This window comes from Gorilla gorilla, chromosome 13 (genome assembly GCF_029281585.2).
Source record: "Gorilla gorilla gorilla isolate KB3781 chromosome 13, NHGRI_mGorGor1-v2.1_pri, whole genome shotgun sequence".
Classification (NCBI taxonomy): domain Eukaryota; kingdom Metazoa; phylum Chordata; class Mammalia; order Primates; family Hominidae; genus Gorilla; species Gorilla gorilla.
The window spans coordinates 79,827,442-79,849,771 of NC_073237.2; the positions used below are offsets into that span (position 1 = coordinate 79,827,442).

At 42.9% G+C, this 22,330-nt stretch overlaps 1 protein-coding gene across 6 annotated transcripts; it reads left to right on the forward strand.

Annotated features, from left to right (window-relative positions):
- The first annotated feature begins 3,509 nt into the window (after nt 1-3,509).
- On the forward strand, nt 3,510-21,368 carry IDNK (IDNK gluconokinase). Of its 6 annotated transcripts, none has more exons than XM_063696495.1 (5): nt 3,510-3,528; nt 8,926-8,956; nt 9,616-9,702; nt 18,780-18,823; nt 20,674-21,368. In XM_063696495.1, exons 3-5 carry the CDS (start codon nt 9,673-9,675, stop codon nt 21,023-21,025), a joined length of 426 nt encoding a protein of 141 aa, XP_063552565.1. In that variant the 5' UTR covers nt 3,510-3,528; nt 8,926-8,956; nt 9,616-9,672; the 3' UTR covers nt 21,026-21,368. The 6 variants fall into 6 exon arrangements, with proteins under 6 accessions (XP_063552565.1, XP_030870726.2, XP_030870728.1 ...); XM_031014866.3 differs by lacking the exon at nt 3,510-3,528 and adding an exon at nt 3,662-4,237; XM_031014868.3 differs by lacking the exon at nt 3,510-3,528 and adding an exon at nt 3,764-3,935.
- The last annotated feature ends 962 nt before the right edge of the window (nt 21,369-22,330 follow it).

Here is a 22,330-nt window from a genome sequence, read left to right on the forward strand (position 1 = left end):
TCCCAGCACTTTGGGAGGCCGAGGTGGGCAGATCACTTGAGGTCAGGAGTTTGAGACCAGCCTGGCCAACATGGTGAAACCCCATCTCTACTGAAAATACAAAAATTAGCCGGGCGTGGTGGCGCATGCCTGTAATCCCAGCTACTCAGGAGGCTGAGGTGGCAGGATCACTTGAACCTGGGAGGCGGAGGTTGCAGTGAAGAGATTGTGCCACTGCACTCTGGCGTGGGTGACAGAGTGAGACCCGGTCTGCCTCAGAAAAATAATGATAATAATTTAATAAATAAATAAAATTTATTTTTATACATGTGTAAATCCAGTTGTTGTAGCACCATTTGTTGAAAAGACAGTTCTTTCCTCATTGAGTTGTCTTGTCACCCTTGTTGAAAATCAATTTCCCATAAACTTATGGATTTATTCCTGGACTCCCAGTTATATTCCATTGGTCTGTACATCTATCCTTATGTCAGTACCAAATTGACTTTATGAGTATATAAGTGAAATAAGTTTTTTAAATGGGAGATGTGAATACTCCAACTTTTCCCTTTTTCAAGATTTTTCTATCTCCTTCAAATTTCCATATGAACTTCAGAATCAGCTTCTCAGTTTCTGCAAAGGAGCCAGCTGGGATTTTCATGAGGATTGTGTTGAATCTGTACAATTTGGAGGGTGTTGCCATCTCAAAAATATTGTCTTCCAAATCATGAAAACAGGCTGTCTTTCCATTTATTTAGGCCTCCTTTAATTTCTTTCAAAAATGTTTTGTCGTTTTCAGACTACCATTTTATACTTCTGTTAAATTTCTTATTATTTTGTTCTCTTTGATGCTCTTGTAAATGAAAATTTTTTTAATTTTTTCCTTGCAGATTGTTTAGAATTACAATTGATTTTATACACCAATCTTGTAACCTGTCACTTTCCTGATCTCACTTATTAACTCTAGTAGGTTTATTGTGGATTCCTTAGGTTTTCTATAAACAAGATCATGTGATCTGGAAATAGAGATAGTTTTACTTATTCTTTTCCAATCTGGATGCCTTTTATTTCTTTTTCTTATCCAATTGCCCTGGCTAGAACCTCTAGCAGAATGTAGAATAGAAGTGGTGAGAGAAGACATTCTTGCCTTGTTCCTGATCATAGGGAGAAACATTCAGTCTTTTCTCCATTAAGTATGATGTTACCTGGGGTTTCACAGATACTCTTTATCTAGTTGGGAATTTTGTATTCCTGGTTTGTTGAGTATTTTGATCACAAAGGGAAGTTGAATTTCGTGAAGTGCTTTTGTTTTACATCTATTGAGATAATAGATACCATTTTGCCTTTCTGCAAACTTTGTTCTGGATCTTTCAAGTGGCCACTTTTAATTATGAAGATGTGAAGCAAGTATACAGCCATTACTTCCAGAAGAAAGTGTAACAAGCTACTTGGCTAAGACCTGGGATTTGACTTTTAAGCTCTTTCATGCATCTATTTGAACTCTCAGAATTAAACTGGGATCAAGGACTCTCCTGGAAGGGAAAGGGGGAAGATCCAAACTCTTCTCAATTAGACATATCAGAGCTGTGAGGCTCCTGGTATGTGAATACCTGTCCCAACCCAGCCATCTTTGTGGATGATTTGCCTTCCAGGGAAGTGCCTGTGCGCATTAAGGTGCTCGTCACTGAGCTCTGTTTAACCGCTGTGGAAATGGTCAGCTTCATACAGGAGCACTGCCATTTCTGTTTGAGACTTACAGTACATGCTGTCCAGAATCTGGGGGTGATCTGGACTTGAGTGACTATAGAAACGCATGCAAGAAGCTGTGCCTCGCTAGGGACTCGGGGTTTCCAGAGTACCATGTGCCTCAGTACAACAGTTCTTGCAGTAGACAGGACCTAAAACCAGACCAATATTCAGCATCTGGGTTGCCCCATAGTAACAGCTGGGAAGCACCAAGACAACCAGGACCAGCAGGTGGCACTCTTTGGAAAGCAAAAAAAAACGTGGAATTCAGCTCTTAGGGTCACCTTTGAAGTTCCGCTGTCCTGGAAGCAGGCACAGAGTTTCACTGACACTGGCATGCTGGGTATCTTTCATTGGTACCTCCAGATACAATCTCCACCCTTCTCTTCCCTGCTCTGAGCCCAGGAAATTGGCATGCATGGGCACCGCCGGACTCCCTAGCTCTCCACCTTCCAATTGGGTTTGGCTGGTGGGGTTTGGCCATGAGCAGGAGATCACAGGGCAAGAGGAGGGGAGGGGAGGTTATTTATTCTCCTGATTATTTTTCTGCTGGGTCAACAAGGAATGTCTATCTCTCTCTTCCTAAGGCTACAGTCCTGTCAGACACTTCTTTCTATATGGTCTATTCTCTCTGTCTCTCTCCTTCCATTCTCTTCCCTTCCCATATAAAGGCTCCCTCTCATCAGCCCCTTTCTATTTAAGAGTGAAAACACTTCTCGGTTACTCAGATGTGGACTCTGCCCCTAGTTGCTTTTTCTGACCCTACCCACACCTGTGCAAATAGTCCCTTTGTTAAATCCTGTTCACCTGCCCCAATTTGAGCATGCTGTTTCCTGCCACCACCCTGAGCAGCACAGCAAGTTTAAGATCCTTGGACATGTCTGGGGAAAGAAATCCAAGGAGAAGAATCAGATTTTCTGCTAATCATTCTGATTTGAACATTGAAAGAAATATGAGCTTTTTTTTTTTCATACTGAGCTAGCGAAGCAAGGCACGAGTTAGAGTATTTGCATACACATCTATTCCTCTTATCAAGCTTGAGAATGCCTAGAGGGTAATCTTTTAAATGAATATTAATATTATATTAACCAGCACATGGTAGATGTTCAAGAAATGTGTATTGACCATAACTGAATTGTAAGACCTCTCTCCAAGCCTCAATTTCTTCATCTGTACAGCCCCCATCCAGATTGAAATCTCACCTACTCAGGCTAAGTATATGAAAAACAAAGGCAGTGCAGGGGTAATTGAACTATTCATTAGATAAATGCTTTTATGTCACTTTTATTGTTTTCTAGGACACAGAGTAATACCTACCTTGGTTAACAAAAGACCAAAGGAGGTGATGCCAAATGCGGTTAGAAGTGCTTTTAATCAAATAGTTCAAACGACACATAATTAACATTGTTTTAAAGCAAATGGACAGTTTAAAGTGGTGCTCCTTCCTCTTAAAGCCCCAACCAGTGCTGGATTTAACAGCAGAGCCATACAGCCATGACATATGCTGCTACGGTCAACACTCAACCCTAAGTTTGACACCAAAAGATGGCCGCCATTTATTATTGTGACAAAAGGCCAGATTACAAAACGCTGTGTACGGCCTGATCCCAGTTTTACAAAATATTCATACCCATCTATCTACGACGGGGCGCGGGGAAAGGGGAGTCGTTTTAGGAAGTGCTGCTTATTGCTGCCTGGTGTGGGAAATTATGAGTCTTATTTTCTGTTTATTCTTTTTACAAGAACATTTTTATAAATGAATGAATGAATGCTTTCCATGGGTGGATGAGGATCCGGCCTGCCAGGGTGAGGCTCCTCTGGAACCAAGAGGGGCCGGAGCAGTAGAACGACAGGTGGCGGGGCTTTGGGCGGCTCCCCCCAGCCCAGGGAGACGCGAGTGCCAGGCCGGGCGCGCGCTTCACTTCCGGGAAGAGGAAAGAGGGAGGGGAGGGGAGAGGACAAGAAGGGGCAGGAGAGAGAGGCCGGGAGGTTGGGAAAGGGAGGCGGAAAGCATGGAAAAGGGGCGCGGGAAAACGGGGAGGGCGCAGAGGGGCACGGCCCTCACTGCCCCGGCCGGGGCGAGAGCGGCTCCGCCCCTCGAGCGCCGGGTAGGCCGGGGCCGGCGGGGCCCGGAAGGCGACGGGAAGGAACCGAGCTTGGGTCATGGCGGCGCCGGGCGCGCTGCTGGTGATGGGCGTAAGCGGCTCGGGGAAGTAGGTCCGGGAGAGGGCGGGGGGCGCCCGGGACAGGTGTTGCGGGCGCGGCGGAGGCCGGACGCGTCGCCGTCCCTGCCGGTGGACTGGGGTCTTGGGGACCCCCCACCCTTCCCTTTGCAGATGAAGAAACCGAGGCCCGCGGCTGCCGCGCCCTCTCCCCGCCCTCCAGCCTGCTCGCGGGGCGCCCATCCTGGGACCGCATCCGAGCTCCGGGTTCCCGCTCTAAGACGGGGAGGCTGCGGCGACCGCAGGCTCAGGGAGGAAGCCGCTCCTGAAGAGGCGGCTGCGGGGCCGCGCAGGTGGAGGCCTAGCGGGCGGCGCGGGGCTAGGTTTCGGGGCGCCTTGTCGGGGCCAGGCGGGAGGGCGCACGGCCTCTAGCGAGAGGACGCAAACCACGGCCCAGGCTCTCACAGACCTTTGGCTATCTGGACACAGAGCGGCCTCCTCCTGTGAGGCCCTGGACTTCCCCGATTCGATTTTGGAAAGTGAATCGTTTTCCCCTTCCTTTCATCAGCTTAACCTGGAAGGAGACAGCGTTAATATGGAGGGTGGCTCCTGAGGGTTTGGAAAGAAAGAAGAGAATTGTGGAAACCACACAGGTAGCCCAGTGTGCTCACCTGGAGACTGAGGAGTTAACATTCGGCTTCCTGTTTAAACCAAAGTCTAACTGTGCCCTTTATCAGAAAAGACAGCTGCTGTACCATTCGACCACAGGCAGCAAAGGACAGAACTTGATCAACTAAAACATCATAACCTTCAAGGGCCTATAGGACCCTTCTAGAATTTTCTGAATCAGGAACGGCCCATGTTGTGGCCTGTGTAGTCAGGTGTATATTAAAGATTTACTCCAGGTAGATGGGTTTTGCTTTCCAAAATTATTGTAGGGTTCTCAGCCACAAAGATAAAAAGAAATCTTGAACTGCAATTGAAATAAAACATGGAGCCCCCAAATCCCTAGCTGCCATATGATTTGAATCAGTTGGAGAATGTAAAATCATTGCCATGGTGTGATGTAACAGGAGTGAAGAGCCCTAGGTCTTGGTTCTGTTGCTGTCTGGCTGTGTGAGCCTAGGCAGCTCATGTACCCCCTCTGAGTCTTGGATCAGATGAGGGAGGCCTAATCCCTATGATGTATAGCTTGTGATATTCATGTACTCAGTAATTATTGAGCTCAATCCTTACTCTATGTCATTGTCATATAGCGAACAGGACAGATAAAATCCCTGCCCTCAAAGGATTTACATTCTGGTATGGGAGACAGAGTAAATGAATATATGTAGTGTGTGCGTTGGTGATAGATGCTCTGGAGTAAGTGGAACAAAGAGTGCCAGGCAGAGTGGTCAGGGAAGGCTCCTCTGGGGCAGTGGCGTTTCAGCAAAGACCTGCAAGACTTGAGGAATCTGCCATGTGGATAGCTGAGGAAAGGGCAGGAGAGGCAGAGGGAATGGCAGGTGCAAAGGTTCTGAGGCTTAGCTTCTTTTTGTTTTGTTTTGTTTTGTTTTGTTTTGTTTTGTTTGGTTTTGTTTTGTTTGAGGCGGAGCTTCACTCCTGTTGCCCAGGCTGGAGTGCAGTGGTGCAATCTTGGCTCACTGCAACCTCCTCCTCCCGGGTTCAAGCAATTCTCCTGCCTCAGGCTCCTAAGTAGCTGGGATTATAGGCGCCCACCACCATGCACAGCTAATTTTTTGTATTTTTAGTAGAGACGGGGTTTCATCATGTTGGCGAGGCTGGTCTCAAACTCCTGACCTCAGATGATCCATGCGTCTCAGCCTCCCAAAGTGCAGGGATTACAGGCGTGAGCCACCACGCCCAGCTAAGGCTTGGCTTCTTTAAGGAGCAGGAAGGAACCCATTGTGGCTGAGTGAGGGGAAGCATGATGGGAGATGAAGTCAGAAACAATGCAGGTAAAGAGAATGTGGTCATATGCTGGCAATATTTTGAAGGTAGAGTCAGAAAGATGTGTTTGTGGACTGGATGTTGGGTGTAAGAAGACGAGAGAGAAGTCAAGGATGATTCAAGATTTTAGGCCTGGGTAATTGGAAGGAGGGAGTTGCCACAAACTGATTTGGGGAAGCAGTAGATAGAGCAGATTTGGAAGACAACCTCAGAAGCTCAGTGTGGGATATGGTGACTTGGACGAGCCAACTGGTCGTCAAGTGGATGGTGGTTGGATGTCCAAGTCTGAAGTTCAGGGGAGAGGGACTTTAGATCTAACTGTGGGAATCACTGTTGTGTGGGTGTACTTAAAGATCTAAGGTGTTGAGATCACCAAAGGAGTGCATGTAGATAAAGAAGCTGGCCAAGAACTGAACCCTGAGGACTTTCAGTGGCGCAGGGTCAGGGAGATGTGTTCAATGTTATAGACTAGCTGAGTAATAAAAAGACTGGGACTTGATTATATTCATCATTGGATGTAGCAACATCAAGTTCTTTAGTGACTTTGTGAACCCCTATTGGAGCCCTACAGGATTTTTTAATTATACTCCATAGCATTTAGAAAAATATTTATCACAGCCTAATGGCTGAAGAGAACAATAGTCTCAAAACAGAAAGGCTCCATTTAGAACACTGTTAAAACACCGTGACCTCAAGCACTACGTTTGTTACTGTCTTCCCCCACCTGAATGTAAAGGATTATTTTCCTTTTTGTTTACTGATACATGTGTCTAGAACAGTTCCTGGCATTTCGTAGATACTAAATACTTGTTGACTTAATGAATGGATGGATGGATGGAAGATGGCAGGCATCTGAGTGGGTGGCAGAGTTAATTTTCTTTATATTTTCACAATCTTAGTGAAGCCACCCTTAACATCTCCTTCCAGGTTTCCTTCCCTTTGCTGATGAAACAAGCTCAGACCTTTTGAATATCTTTCTCATTGATGCTGCATCCCTTCCTTCTCCCCCATTGGTCTGTGTTGTCTTTTTAAGTCCCTTGTCCCTGATTTAGACCAACCCACTGGGAGACATATGGACCCCAAATCTTGATTTGTAATCCTGGGTCTGACCAGTATTTTTGGGCCCAGCACTGTGCCTTATTTCTGCCAGGGTCTTTGGTGCATATTCAAGAGTCCAGGTGTTCTCTGGTTTAGACAGACAGTGGTTTTTCTTTTCCCATCTTCTTCCTGACAGTCTACACCCACATCTCTTTACCTCTGCTTTCAAATTATGAGTGCTGGCTGGCATGTTCATTCATGGCTAATCTAACTTGTTTTTTTGTTTTTTGTTTTTTGTTTTTTTTTTTTTTGAGACAGACTCTCACTCTGTCGCCCAGGCTGGAGTACAGTGGCGTGATCTCAGCTCACTGCAACCTCTGCCTCCTGAGTTCAAGCGATTGTCATGCCTCAGTCTCCGGAGTAACTGGGGTTACAGGCGTGCACCACCACACCCAGCTAAGTTTTGTATTTTTAGTTGAGACGGGGTTTTGCTATGTTGGCCGAGCTAGTCCCGAACTCCTGGCCTCAAGTGATCCGCCTGCCTCAGCCTCCCAAAGTGCTGGGATTATAGGCATGAGCCACGGGGCCCAACCTAACTTGGTCTTAAGTGTGATTTCTGCTATGCACACTTCTGGCTTCACCAGCCATGGAGTTTGGCCGGGATGGTCTATTCATCCGTAGGCTGCATGTCTCCCTGCGCAGCCTTCAATAGAATGAACTAATGGGAAAGGTTTCACTGCTCTCGCAACCTTTGGTTACATCCAGGAGCAGATCTCAGTTTGGTACAACTGTGTATAACACCTCTCTGACAGCTTTTTAGTGAAAGAAAGAGGACCTTTGTTAGGCAACAGTATCCAGCTAGAATTTAATCACATTGTTCTGTTTTCATTATATACAGCTTTTCAGGTACCTTCTATTCAAGGCAAGTGATGATAGCTTCTTGTGCAAGGGAATGAAAGAAAGTTTCCTTCTTTAACACACTTATTTAATTTTTAAAAGTGAAGCAATTAAATAAAAACATCAAAATGTTGAGGTGATATGTAAAATTTAAGAGGGCATGATAAAATAGTATGGGAATAGGTAAAAATTAGGAAGATGGTGCTTAAATAATTGGCATTTGGGCAACACTTTAAACATTGAAAGCGAGAAAGCACTTTATGGGTCATTGCTGGCCTCCACCCCTACCTACCCTATGTACTAGACTGTTTAGGATGGCTGAGGCCATGTGTCAGTGAGCTTACCATTACATCCTGGGAACTGGTAGGTGTTCAATAAAGAAATGAAATGTAGGTGGATGGATACATCATGTGGCTCAGATCCCTTGTTTTGCAGGTGAGAAAACTGAGGTTTAAAGGAACAGGTGACTTGGCTGGGAGCACTCAGTCATTTAGTGGCAGTAGGCAACTGTGGCCCCATCTCCAGTACTGAGTCCCGAGCCCCTTTCACTAGCACATGCTGCCTGGTAGAGTATGAACAGATAGTTACCAAATGCTCTACACAGAGAACATTTAACCCCCAGTCTTAACAAGTGCCGGTGATTCGTGAGATATTGACCCATGTCCTTTATTTTACGAGTGTGTCTCTTTTAAACTCCAAAAATGTTTTTATGCTTTTATGAGTGTCCTGAACTTTACATGGGTGCTGCTGGAGATTAAATCCTCCATCAGACCCCTCCATTCAATATTTTCAGCAGAATTTTATCACTATGAATTCAACATCCCCACCACAAAAAAAAAAAAAAAAAAAAAAAATTATACAACAGGGACCAAAAACTGATTACTGAAGAAAAAACTTGGGTTTAATGAGATCTTATATTTTGCCTTTTAAGAAAGAAATAGTGTTAACTAATTATTTCTTCATTGACATTCGTGGGGATCAGCTAAGGCCAGTCTCCAGACTCCACGGTCACGGGCATCACTGCTTTAGGATTACACAGTGATTGGTGTTTAAATTCCTGCTAAGGCAGCCGTCCCTTTCCCAGACATCCTTGCACAGAAGGAAGCTCCACACGTTGGGCAGGGCAGTAACGGGAACATCTGTGTCCTCTCCACAGATCCACCGTGGGCGCCCTGCTGGCATCTGAGGTTAGTAACCTGTCCTAATGCCTTCCGAGTGCTTGTCCTATTGTGTTCTGGTCTCCTTGCATCTCTGCCTTTTTTCTGCTTTGTACAGACACTTCCACATGGCTTTGAACCCCATTGGAGCAATTTTGTTTTTCTCCTTGGTGATTACAAACAGTGATGAATAGGCAGGGTGCGGTGGCTCATGCCTGTAATCCCCACACTTTGGGGGTGGGCAGATCACGAGGTTAAGAGTTCAAGACCATCCTGGCCAATATAGTGAAACCCCATCTCTACTAAAAATACAAAAATTAGCCGGGCATGGTGGCAAGCGCCTACTGTAGTCCCAGCTACTCAGGAGGCTGAGGCAGGGGAATCACTTGAACCCGGGAGGTGGAGGTTGCAGTGAGACAAGATTGCGCCACTGTACTCCAGCCTGGTGACAGAGTGAGACTACATTTCAAAAAAAAAAAAAAGTAATGAATTAAAGGAGGCTGTGGTAGCCCAGTCATGGGGGTTGTGAAATGGCATGACAAGGTGCTTCCCTCCTGGGGGTTGTCCTTGAGGTTGATGGGAACCAGGCGGGTGGTATTGTTTCTACACCTGCCTGTTAGTAACCCCACAATGACTATCACATTGGCCCATCTGCCTGCCACATACACCCTTTCACTTTGTTCTTAAAGCTGGGATGGAAATTCTATGATGCTGATGATTATCACCCGGAGGAAAATCGAAGGAAGATGGGAAAAGGCATACCGCTCAATGACCAGGTAACAATTGCTGTCTGTGTCCATCACACATATTCCACCTGGGTGACAGGATGAGCTCTCTACAGCACTTGCTGTAGTAGAGTTCGTGAGTCCTAAGGTCACTGTACAGGGGCTACAAAGAGCCAGGTGCCCAGTAGATCCTCTACATATGTTAGCTCCAGTCCTGAACAACTGTGTGAACATGGCCCCAGGAACAATGCCACCCTCTGCCCCAGCCTGAACAGGCTCTGCCAAAACACCTTGTTGTGGGATTTTAACCTGCAGAATGTAATTCCTGAGAGGTCAGAGGCTCCCTGTGCCTCATACATGGGGAAGTCCTCATCTTCTCTTCCCAGGTGCTGTCAGCCTACCACCATCACCGTACTCTAGCATTCACCCCAAAGCCAGAGTGATCTTTGAGAACTCAAAGCTGGCCATGTTTCTTCTGCCTGTGACCCTTTAGAGGCTTCCCACCAACCTCAGGATCAAGACCAAACACTTACAGTGCTAAGCATGCATGGCATGGCCTCCACATGGCTCCAGCCTCTTTAGGAGCCATGCGCCTCCATATCTCCACAGGAGCTCCCTGGCCTCTTCCAGCCCCTCCCACTGCAACGCTTCTCCCATGGGGCCTTTGTATCCCTGTTCCCTTCTTCCCTGAGCTAGCCCTTCTCATCCTTTGATCTCAGCACCCATGCCGCTTCCTCAGGGAAGTGAAACCTCCATGATGGACTCTCATGGTGCCATTTCACTGTTGCACTTGTCCCTGTGGCAGCTCAACAACTGACGGTCTGAGAATTTGATTAATGTTTGTCTCTGCAACTAGACTTTACCCCTAAAAGGGCAGGGACTGTGGCTGTTTCTGTTAACCATTGTACCCCCCAGGCCTGACACACAGTAAACATCAGAAAATAGTTGTGGCATGTTTTCGAGTGAATGAATGGATGAATAGCACTCTCCTGTGTGCAGGCCGTGAGGCCATCCCCTAGAGTGTCTCACACCAGAGTTACAAACTGTCCTCGTTGGCATTACTGGCCATAGCTCAGGAGAGATGAGGGCAGGTCAAAGGTTGGGGCCACGCACTAAGTGTGTCCAAAGGGCAAGAACGAATGGAACTGGCCGCAGACCAACACTGTTGTTTTCACTTTCAGTGGGGCTGGGCTCACCCCCAGGTGTCCTTTCCCTAGCTCACTGTCTTTTTCTTTTTTGTGCCTTGAGCCATTAAACCATTATTAGGTCTATTCTAGAGCACCCCAAGAGTGCACTTCTCTTTGTTATTGGGGGTACAGCTTGAGTTTGCAGTGCTTCAGGCCTTGAATCATCACAGGTTTGCAACATTTGATTTTAGAAGCTAGGGCAATAGAACTATAAAAGAGAGTAATAATAATGAGAGTAATAATAGTATAATAGAGTAGTAATAAAAAAGAGTAGTAATAATGTTGATACTAAACTAGAGATAATAAACATAGGCAACCTGGTTCCACCACCAGGCTTGTAGGAGCTTGACAAAGGGCTTAGTCTCTCTGTGCCCCATTTTTCTCCTGTGGGGTAAGAATGGTAACAGGATCTATTTGATTGGATTCTTGGGAGTATTAAATGAGATAATACAAAAAATATTCACAGAAAAGTGCCTGTAGCATTCAATAAATATCACGTTTTAAAATTATTGCTAACCATACACATACAACATAAATCATATATACACGCCAATAACCATTTCTAAGGGAGTGTATAAAATGTGACTGTGCCAGTGTTATTTTAGGTTTCTCTTTGGTGACTGCAAATAAAAGGTAAGTTAAATAACAAAATAAAGCAACCAAAATTGATAGATTTTAAAATGGAATTTCTGTAGTCTTCCTCTTCTTCACAAGTGATGCTTGTTAAGTGGACTCTATGGATTGGGGGTTAGAATTCAGAAGAGAAATTTATTATGGCTTTCATAGTTGAGATTCTGAAAAACTTTATTATGACTAGATGAAGCAATGTGCTTTATTATTGACTAAAGCATCCATTAAGGCACTATTAAAACAATGAAAAAACATGTATTCAAAGTAAAGCTCTATTTCTTTGTACACAAGATAGAAAACTTATTACCTAAATATGTTTTCTGTAATTTTTGTTTGTTTCATTCTTATGAAATATTTCAGGCACATAAAGTATAATGAATAAGATAGTCAACACTCAGCTTAATGAAAAGTATATTTGTTTCCTAAGCCATAAAATAATACAGAGATTGATCTCCATTTCCACAGCACAAGCAAATAGAAATATTTGTGCAGATGGAATGGCGGAATGTATAATCTGAGCAAAATAGCAAAATGCAAGTTTGTGCCTCTGCTAATAAGAAAGAAATTCTGGTATTTAAACAAATTGTCCTCTCTCTTTGGTTCACCCCAAACTCATTATGAACATTTACTCGTGCCAAAAAGAAATTTTTTTCTGTGTATTTCATCTCTGAGTCAGTCCTAATTCATAGTTCGAATTGCCCCTTAACTCTAAGTAGATATGTGATCATGTAAATTAGCATTCAGCCCTCAGAACTTTCCAATCACTTCCTCTTCTAAAGCATTCTTCTTGCTGAATGGAGATTCGCAGCCCATGGCACTAGTCTTAAATAAAGTCTTAAAGTCCCATCCAGAGACTTCTACAATGACAAGGGGTGCACCTTGGAAAAGGCTGGTTGACTACCCAGCTGGGACTCCAGGGCTGGCTCTCTGTCTTGCAGGCCCAGCCCCCTTGATATTGTCAACACATTGAACATGGATTCATCTGTCATGTGAGACCCCTACCAATCAGGTTTACAAGTTCCTGCATAAACCAAAATGCCAGTTGATCAATGTACCAAAAGAAATACACCTGTCACGTGGCCTGTAACAATCACATTAGTACCCACATTTTCAGAAACCAACATACAGAGGTTTCTTAGTGAACATGGGAGAGTTAGGACCAAAGAATCTGGTGGCACGAGACCATGCATTAGTAGGAAAAGGCTTGCTAATGAGAATACGATGTTCAAAGGCCAATGGCCAAGGCACCATGTCCACTGAACAGTGCTTCACATTTCAATCTACAGTGCCCTGCTCTGGCCTTCTTGCCTACACAGACTGCCTGGGACAGACATGCTTCCTCTAGGTATGTGAAAATATTAAGATGGATCACAGTGATGTCTTGCTAGCCTGGGAGTCATTCTAACTCCTTCGCATGACCTTACACATCGCTGCCCCTTCCTTTTAACTGTTGATCTTTAAATTTAACCCTTAGAGAACAATCTTATTTCCTTCTTTTCCAAGTCCTTAGGAAAGCACCTCGCTGTGGTCCTCATTTTCTCAAAGAAGATAAATCCTTTGACTCATAGCTTTGTAGAAGTTGACATAATTTCTGATTTGAAGGCAGATGCCTCCATTTTCATGTAAAACATACTCTGGGGTTAGAAATCAGTCCCCTAAATGCTTATTCTACGCGGGCCAGTACATGCCACATTTTTATAGGACTGAATCCCAGAGTGGGAAGTAGAACCTCCTGCTAATGTGGGAGGCTTCAAGGCCCAGTGCCTTCTTTCATTACAACTGTCTGTTAGAGGAGCTGTTTTAGAAAATATATCCAAGAGGGTTTTTTTTATAAAAAGCTGATATATAGCAGTATTATCTTTTTCATCTCCATTAGCCTGTGAATGTAGTAGAAAAGCTTGGCTAATTACAAGGGGAATAAGAGAAAGAAAGGAATTTAGAAAGATGAGTTCAAATGGTACCTTAGGAATTACTCAAACTTAGAATGATCATATCTAGGGTATTGGACCAGAAGCACCTAGAACAGTGGCTGGGTCTCCCTACACACACAATAAGCACTTATAAATGGATAAAGGAAAGTGGAAATCCAAATTTGTGCTTGAAAGGGCAGCTTCTCCCCAGGGGCAATTTTCCATCAAAAAATACTTCAGAGGTCAGTCAATCCAGCTAATTGTCCCTGTAGCCTATAATCCTTGACAGCCTTCTTCCCCATTCCCCACCATAAGCCCAGAAAACACTGAATTGCAATGGTAGTTTCAAGTTGCATAAATGTAGACTGCCCAACTTTTTTTCTCTTCACAGAGTGTCCAGAACATCTAGTTTTTTAGTAGGATGTCCTAGAAAACCTTGCCAATAATAAGCATTAAATATATACACTCTTCTGCAAGAGCACATAAAGTCTCCTCATATATTCTAACATTAATAACTTTATTTTGTGTTTTATTAACTACAAAAGAAAGACATTTTCTGACATACACAAAGACAGAAGGGCAGACTGTCAACTTCTCAGTCTAATGGAGAAATTTCAAAAACCTTTCGTGAAAATTTATACAGCAAGCAGACAAAAGAAATTATGAGTAAGGATACAGAAGATTTGAATAAATGCATTAAGTCTGACATAGGCATTAATGAAAAGTAAATAACCATATTATTTTCAAGTATATATGGGACATTTATAAAAAATTGACCATGTGGTCTGCAAATATGGAGCTGGTAAGCCTCATCATCTTGTTACTGCATTTACAAAAAACCACACTTGTTTCACTAAATACACCTCCCAGACAAGTGCTAACATAAACAGATGTTTCATTTGTTAAGTACATTTCAGCTCTAAGTACATACATGACAGTAACTGTTGTGATTTGAGTAATGATTTCTGTTAATTATGTAGCTATTGACATTTAGATTATAATTTGTGTAAACTGTGTGACTGTCATCATTTGATCTGTACATTTTGTGATTTTTGTAGCTATTACATTTGAACTCCTAAGTGATATCTGGTTAAATAGCGTGTGCATGGAAGTAAAGTCTTAAGAGTTCTATGATTAGTAAACTTACGGGACCCTCAATCCTACATTAGCACGCAGTGCTTTAAAAATAATCTTGTATTTGATATGAAGAAAAAGAAATATTATTTCTAATTCTCCTCTTCCTTCTATGGAGGGTGGATCCAGGTAACTAGAGGGTTTTTGACTTGCTGAGCACAAAGTGATAGCCTTGGTAGAATGACCTTGCACTTACTGAAGATAAATTACTGTGAATAAGAAATGGCCTGAGCCCAGGGGAGATACCCAGGAGCTAAAGGTGGTTACCCAGAGCTGGAGAGCTTAAAAGGCTCCTCATGGAAAAGATCAAAGGAAAATAAAAGTGGCCAAAGTCCAAAGCAAAACGAGAACATCTCATGTGCCAAAATCAAAGTGTGGCAAGGCTGAACTAAACCAGAATAACCCACTCCCCCACATTTTTTGACTGTATAAAAGCCAGGAGAGCAGGAGGCTGAGGTTTTGATGAGCCTATAGAGATGGGAGATAAGATTGTAAGCCTGTATGAAGCATGGAGCTGGACCTGAGTATCTTACATAAAGTCTTGTTGTTGTTGTTAGCATTGATGTCAAGTAGTAGAGTATAAAGTCCTCATATAAGGGCTGTCTTTGAATGAGGACTAAAAATATTGCCACCCACTGAACTCAAAAGGAGCAAAAAATCTAGCTGCCTCCCTGGGCCACAGGTGGGAAAAAACAATCATCCTTGAGAAACCTGAGCTCTGGCTACACCCAAATTCACACTATATGACAAAGAGGCACCAAGCTTATAAACTGACATAAAACTGTTCTAGAATTGGTGAAACTGCCCGTGAAAGTGTTTCCAAAACTTAGGACTCCCACAAAGGAAAAAAAAAAAATCCTTTGCTGAAGATGAAACTACAATCAGAAACTATAAACTGTATGGGAAAATGGACCACTATGAGAGAATCAGCAAAAACACTAATGGTAAGATGTTGTTCTCCAAGAACTAGACATAATAGAATCAAATGGAAGACAAGAATAGGAAAATTTGAAAATGAAATAAAAATATTAGAAATAAAACATAATCAATAGATGGATTAAACAATAAACTAGTACAGCTGAAGAGAGAACTAGTGAATTAGAAGAAAAGCAGATTGGAGGATATTACCCAGGATGAAGAAGAGAGCTAAACAGAAAATATTCAAGAAAAATGAATAGATGTGTATGATAAAATGTCAAACTTCCTGTATAGCTAAAACGAACCCAAGTAAATAGGAGAAAGGCTATATTCAAATAGGTAGTAACAACTTTTCCAGGGTATGAGTACTCACACTGAATATGCAAAATAAGTCCTGAGCAGGGCAAGAATAAAACTGCAAAGCCGCTCAAAGACAAAGAGGCTTTTTCCTACCTAAAGCTACCAGAGATAAGATATATTTTCTAAAGGATTGCCTAATACACTAAAAGAGACTTCTCAACAATAAAGGCCCAAACAAAATGAAATAATTATTCAAACTATTGAAAAATAACGGTCAACCAAGAATTCTTCACCAACTAACAAAATCTTATTCACAAGTAAGCACAAAATAAAGACATTTTCTAACATACACAAAGACAGAAAGGTAGACTGTCAACTTCTCAGTCTAATGGAATTTCAAATAACCTGAAAAATTGATACATAGACAAAAGAAATTATTAGTAAGAACATAGAAGATTTGAATAAATGCATCAAGCCTGACATAGGCATTAATGAAAAATAATATTCTTTTTAAGTACATGTGGGACATTTATAAAAATTGACATGTACTAGACCACAAAGAGTATTGCCACAAATTTCAAAGAATCAGTATCATACCACTCACATTTTTTACTATAATGAACTGTAAATCAATAATAAAAATGCACACACATCACCAAAATGGTTGGGAACTCTATAAATAAGCAAAGTTTTTTAAAAATTAACATTCATAAAAATAATTTATGTTAAAAGTCACAATGGAAATTATAGAATATTAAGTAATATACAACAAAAGTACTATCAATTAAAATTTGTGGGATGCAGTTACAATATTACTTAGAGGGAAACTAGCCTCTAAATACATTTTTGGGAAATAACAAGAATGAAAAGTAACAAGCTAGTTGCTCAGTTCAAGTAGAAAAAAATAAATGCAGGAAATAATAGAAATGAATGCTAGTGAAAACAAACTGGGCACATGTTCTCAGGATCTCCTGAGGGCTGTGTCATGGGAAAAAATAAACTATGAACAAAAGCTAGTTGTTTGACAAAATAAAAATAGATCTCTAGTGAGACTCATCAAGAAGAAAGAAGCACAATTGAGATGAATAATGAAAAGAGGGATGTGGAAAACCAGATGCCAGTAAATTTGAAGACTTAGACAAAATTGAATAATTTCAGTGAAAAATATCAAGACTGGGGAAAATGGGGTTGGATGGCAGTGATCTAGTGGCAGATACTGCTTAGGGACACCTGCTTTTTCCCCAGTGAAATTGTGACCATTCTGGTGCTGCATTTGGCTTAAGCAGCAGGTCCAGAGAGCTGTATAATTTATAGTAACGGCATGGATTGTTTATGTTACTCCTTTGAAGTAATGACAAAGGTGATAAAAAGTGACTATCTTGTACAGCAAGTGTAACCCACAGATACGAACTGTGTTCAAGGTTCTGGAGGCCTGGAAGCTGGGCTGAAATGAGCTGAATCTGCTCCTGCTGTGTGGCTGCCTGGCTTCCACCAAGTTCCTAATACTTTAGCCAAGTAAGAGGATGCAGTAAGAGATGGGAAGGGCAGGGATAGTGGCTCACCTGTCTAAGTGTGGTCTCTTCCTGCCATCATAAATGTTGTAGCTACCAAAAGTGAATCAGGAATAGAAAACCTGAATACAATACAATGCTCATTAAAGAAACTGAATCTGTAATGAAAGATCTCCCCTCAAAAAAGGCCCCAGGCCCAGAGGGTTTTTCAGATGAGTTTTATCAAACATAATATATTATATACAAGCTGTTTGAAAGAACAGGACAAAAGGGAAAACTATCCTACTCATTTCATAAAGCTAGTAAAGCCCTGATACCGACATTTAATATGGACCATATTTTTAAAATATAGGCCCATCTCAAGTATATAAAATCAAAAATTCTAAATAAAACGGTAGTAATCAAATGCCTAAAAGCAAGGACTTTTAAAAACACATCATGTTTCTGGAATCAGCTTCAAAATAACCTAGGATGGGATTATTTGGGATGTGGGATGTGGTTGGGGGCATACGTATAACAAGACTAATAGTGGGTTGAAAATAGCTGAAGCCAGCCGGGTGCGGTGGCTCACACCTGTAATCCCAGAACTTTGGGAGGCCAAGGCAGGCGGATCACCTGAGGTCAGGAGTTCGAGAGCAGCCTGACCAACGTGGAGAAACCCCATCTCTACTAAAAATACAAAATTAATTAGTCGGGCATGGTGGTGCATGCCTGTAATCCCAACTACTCAGGAGGCTGAGGCAGGAGAATCGCTTGAACCCAGAAGGCAGAGGTTGCGGTGAGCCGAGATTGTGCCATTGCACTCCAGCCTGGGCAACAAGAGTGAAACTCCATCTCAAAAGAAAATTGCTGAAGCTGGGTATTGGTATACAGAGGTTTGCTTTGTACTGTTTTGTCTGCTTTTCAGTGTGTTTAAATTTTTCAATAATAGAAAGTTTGTTTTGTTTTGTTTTCCAATGCATTATGGCCAATAATCAGGATTTGCGCCAGGAAGGAGAGAATTTACTTGTCTCAGGAGGATTTCTTTGTGAAACACTGTAGCATGTGCTACGTAAATTTCATCTGTCTTCTCTTTGGCAAAAATATAAATTTCTTAAAATAATTTTATCTGAGGGGAATTTTGTTCTTTGGAGGGTTTGAAGAATAGGACCGGGGACAGCTGACGTAAGGGTTTATGTGAGTATCTCTCTGCATTTGAGATCAGAGATACCTAAAGAATACAGGCAGTACAATAAAAGATTTGTAAACATATCAGAACCAGGGAGGACACATGTAAAATGGGGAGATTAATATGGGGAGATATATACTGGTACTTTAGGGCAATTTTTATTATTATGAAAAGAGCCACTGACACCAGCTGAAAGAAAATGTTTCTGCCCAGCAGCTGGCCCCTCAGCCTTGTGCATGGCCCACTCCTCACACCACTGAGCTCTCGCTGGACCTTAACATTTGTGAACATGATATAACTGTTTCTCTACAAACAAACAATACCTGGAGAAGTCACGTTGTGTCTGGGTTTTTGTTTTTGTTTTTTTCAGGACCGGATTCCATGGCTTTGTAACTTGCATGACATTTTACTAAGGTAAGAGACCACCAGGCCTTGGCATAAGCCAAAGCCAGCAGGTAAAGAAAACCCTCAGAAAAGACAGGGAAAAAAAAATACACTCCTGAAATCACAACTGACTGATGGTAAAGGATTCTAGAAACTGGCTGCACTTCTATCAAGTAACCACAATGATTTCAACCAGCCACAGGCAGCATGGAGTTTAGTCGGACTCTGGAGACAAACCTTCTAGACAGCTCCACACAGTTACTAGCTAGCAGTCTTGATCAGCTACTTGGTTTCCATAAGTCTGTTTCTTCATCAGTAAAATGGGAATTAATATAGTTCCTACTCACAGATTTTTGTAAGGAATAAGTGAGTTGGTGAGTGGGCAACAGAACAGTATCTGATACATAGTAAGTGCTCAAAAAGTGTCCACTGATGCCACTTCTGTTATTGCCTATCTCAGTCAATTTTTCTTCCCTTTACTTCAAGCTGTGACTACCAGGAAGGCCTGAGGTCATTTGTGAGTGAACAGGTAATTCGCCACCAGGATTAGAGTCCACATTGCCCAGCTCTGCAGCATGCCCCTGAGCGAACAGGGTCCCCCCCAACAGCACCCATGACCCCAGTGGAAATCCTGGTCGGGACATGGAGAAGGATAAGGAAAAGGCAGGGAGTGGGTTATGGATCTTGCTTTCTAAGATGAAGTCATATTTTATCCATCTAAAACCATCTAGGCCATACGAAGTTATAATATACTTAAATGAACATAAATTCAGTTTGCTTTTTTCACACCCGTTGACATGGCTGGCAGCCCTGTCTTTTTGCATGGCTGAGTTTTGATTTAGGGGTTTATGGTTCTGGGTTTCAAGGTTTGAAAATTTTTGCCTACCTGGGTTTCTAACGTAATACACTCATGAGAGTCTATTTTTACAGTACTATCATTTCATAGTCATAAAAAAGGAGTATGGCTTCATTTTTATATTTACTAGCCATGTATTGGCTGCAAAAAAAAAAAAAAAAAAAAAAAAGCAGGGGAGGCCCCTTCCTTCAGAACTTTCATTCTGAAGAGAACTTTATACTGGATCCCCAAGCCAGCCCCAAGCCAGAATTTATGCACCACCTCTTAACTCTAGAATCCTGTCCTGAGCCCAGGATGACTGCCTCCCACACTCAGCAGCCAAGTGGAAGCTGTGGCTCACTCTCCTGTGTGGTCTCTGGCCGCACCGGTTTCCCCTTATTGCTGCTGTGTCTGCCTCTGTTTCTGGCTGGAGTTTTTTCCTTAGTGCATCCCTAGGAACCTCTCATATGCTGCTCACCTTGCCCACAGAGAGGCTGATGCTCCCTTCTCTCCCGCTTTCTCCAGCTCTGCATTGCACCTGGCAACTCCCCCAGACACTGTAGAGTAGGAATGGGGAGAATCCAGTTGTAGAACGCAGATCCCTGAACATCCTGCAGAGGACCTGAGCTTGGCCGTTTGCATGGCACAGGGGCATGCCGGCAGCCCTGTGTCCACACGCTGAGACAGAGCAACGTCTGACATCCATCAAAGCAGAACTAACACTTACTGAGCATATCTGTGTATCAGAGATCTCGAACAGTGTTTTCCTTTTGACAGATCTATGGGCAAGTACCCTAGGTAGCCCCACTTAACAGATGATGAACTGACGCTCAGAGAGGTAAATGCCTTCGCCCAAGATTGTTCCCTTTACTAGCAGAAGATATTTAACTCGATGCTAGGACTGCCTGATGCTTAAACACCATTTTCTAATGCCTTCCACTGGCAGGAAGTAGGACTAGAGTCCTGCACCTAGAATTGACAGAGGTTACTTTAAATGTCTTCCTTCTTTAGCCTCCCTCTTTTTTTTTTTTCTTTTTCTAAACAGAGATGTAGCCTCGGGACAGCATGTGGTTCTAGCCTGTTCAGCCCTGAAGAAAATGTACAGAGACATATTAACACGAGGAAAAGATGGTGTAGCTCTGAAGTGTGAGGAGTCGGGAAAGGAAGCAAAGCAGGCTGAGATGCAGCTCCTGGTGGTCCATCTGAGCGGGTCGTTTGAGGTCATCTCTGGACGCTTACTCAAAAGAGAGGGACATTTTATGCCCCCTGAATTACTGCAGTCCCAGTTTGAGATTCTGGAGCCCCCAGCAGCTCCAGAAAACTTTATCCAAATAAGTGTGGACAAAAATGTTTCAGAGATAATTGCTACAATTATGGAAACCCTAAAAATGAAATGAGAATCATTTTGTATCAGTGGTCCAAACAGAACTAAGCATAAATCATTGTGCCATCCCAAACCTCGTTCCAGCCGCCTTGCCCATACTAGATTCTAAATGTTTCTAAAGGCAAACCCCAATGTGTCAAGACAGACTTGTTTAGGTGTAATTTTAGGAATTATGCTGGTTCATCGGGAAGCAGAGGGGGAGTTTTAAAAGTCAAGCTTAAATTGAAGTTTAAATTCATCTGTAACCAAATCAAATGATCAGAGGAAATTCTGTAATCGATGCTGGAAATCGTTACATTGTTTAGAACATTCTTGCTCATGCCCGTATTTGCACAAATAAATGAAACTTGGCTGTCCTTGGCATTCCCTGGAAATTGATGTTGGGAGTATAAACATGTACATAATCTACCCACCACCCAGCACACCACACACCTCCTAATCCTCTCTCTGTCCTGGAGCTGTGGTTCAGAATAGTGGCTCTTAAGCTAAGGTCTCAAAAGGTAGTCACTGCAGAACAAGCAAACTTTGTTCAGTTCCTTAAATGGCATAATGCAAACATACTTACCAGTAGCAATACCAAGTTTCTTGCCTTTTGCCTAAAATTATGTCAACTCAAACTGTCTCTGCTGATCACCAGCTCTGTGCTGAGTGGTTGTGTGTTATGTATCTGTGTGTAATTTAAACGTAGAAACTTAACTGCTACTTAAAAAGCAGAGTTTGGGCCCAGCGTGGTAGCTCACGCCTGTAATCCCAGCACTTTGGGAGGCTGAGGCGGGTGGATCACTTGAGGTCAGTAGTTCAAGACCAGCCTGCCCAACATTGCGAAACCCCCTCTCTACTAAAAATAAAAAAAAAATTAGCCGGGCGTGGTAGCAGGTGCCTGTAATCCCAGTTACTCCAGAGGCTGAGGTAGGAAAACTGCTTGAACTCAGGAGGCAGAGGTTGCAGTGAGCCAAGATTGTGCCACTGCACTCCAGCCTGGGTGACACAGTGAGACTCCGTTTCAATTTTTAAAAAATTAGAGTTTGGTCAACAAAATTTGACTTTTTTTTTTTCTTTTTTAGAGACGAGGTCTTGCTCTGTCACCCAGGCTGGAGTGCAGTGGCATGATCATAGCCCACTGCAGCTTTGAACTCCTGGGCTCAAGTGATCCTCCCACCTCAGCCTCCCAAGTAGCTAGGACTACAGGCATGTACCACCACGCCCAGCTAATTAAAAAAAAAATTTAAGATATAGTGTGTTGCTATGTTGCCTAGGCTGGTCTCAAACTCCTGACCTCAAGTGATCCTCCCACCTCAGCCTCCCAAGTTGCTGTGAT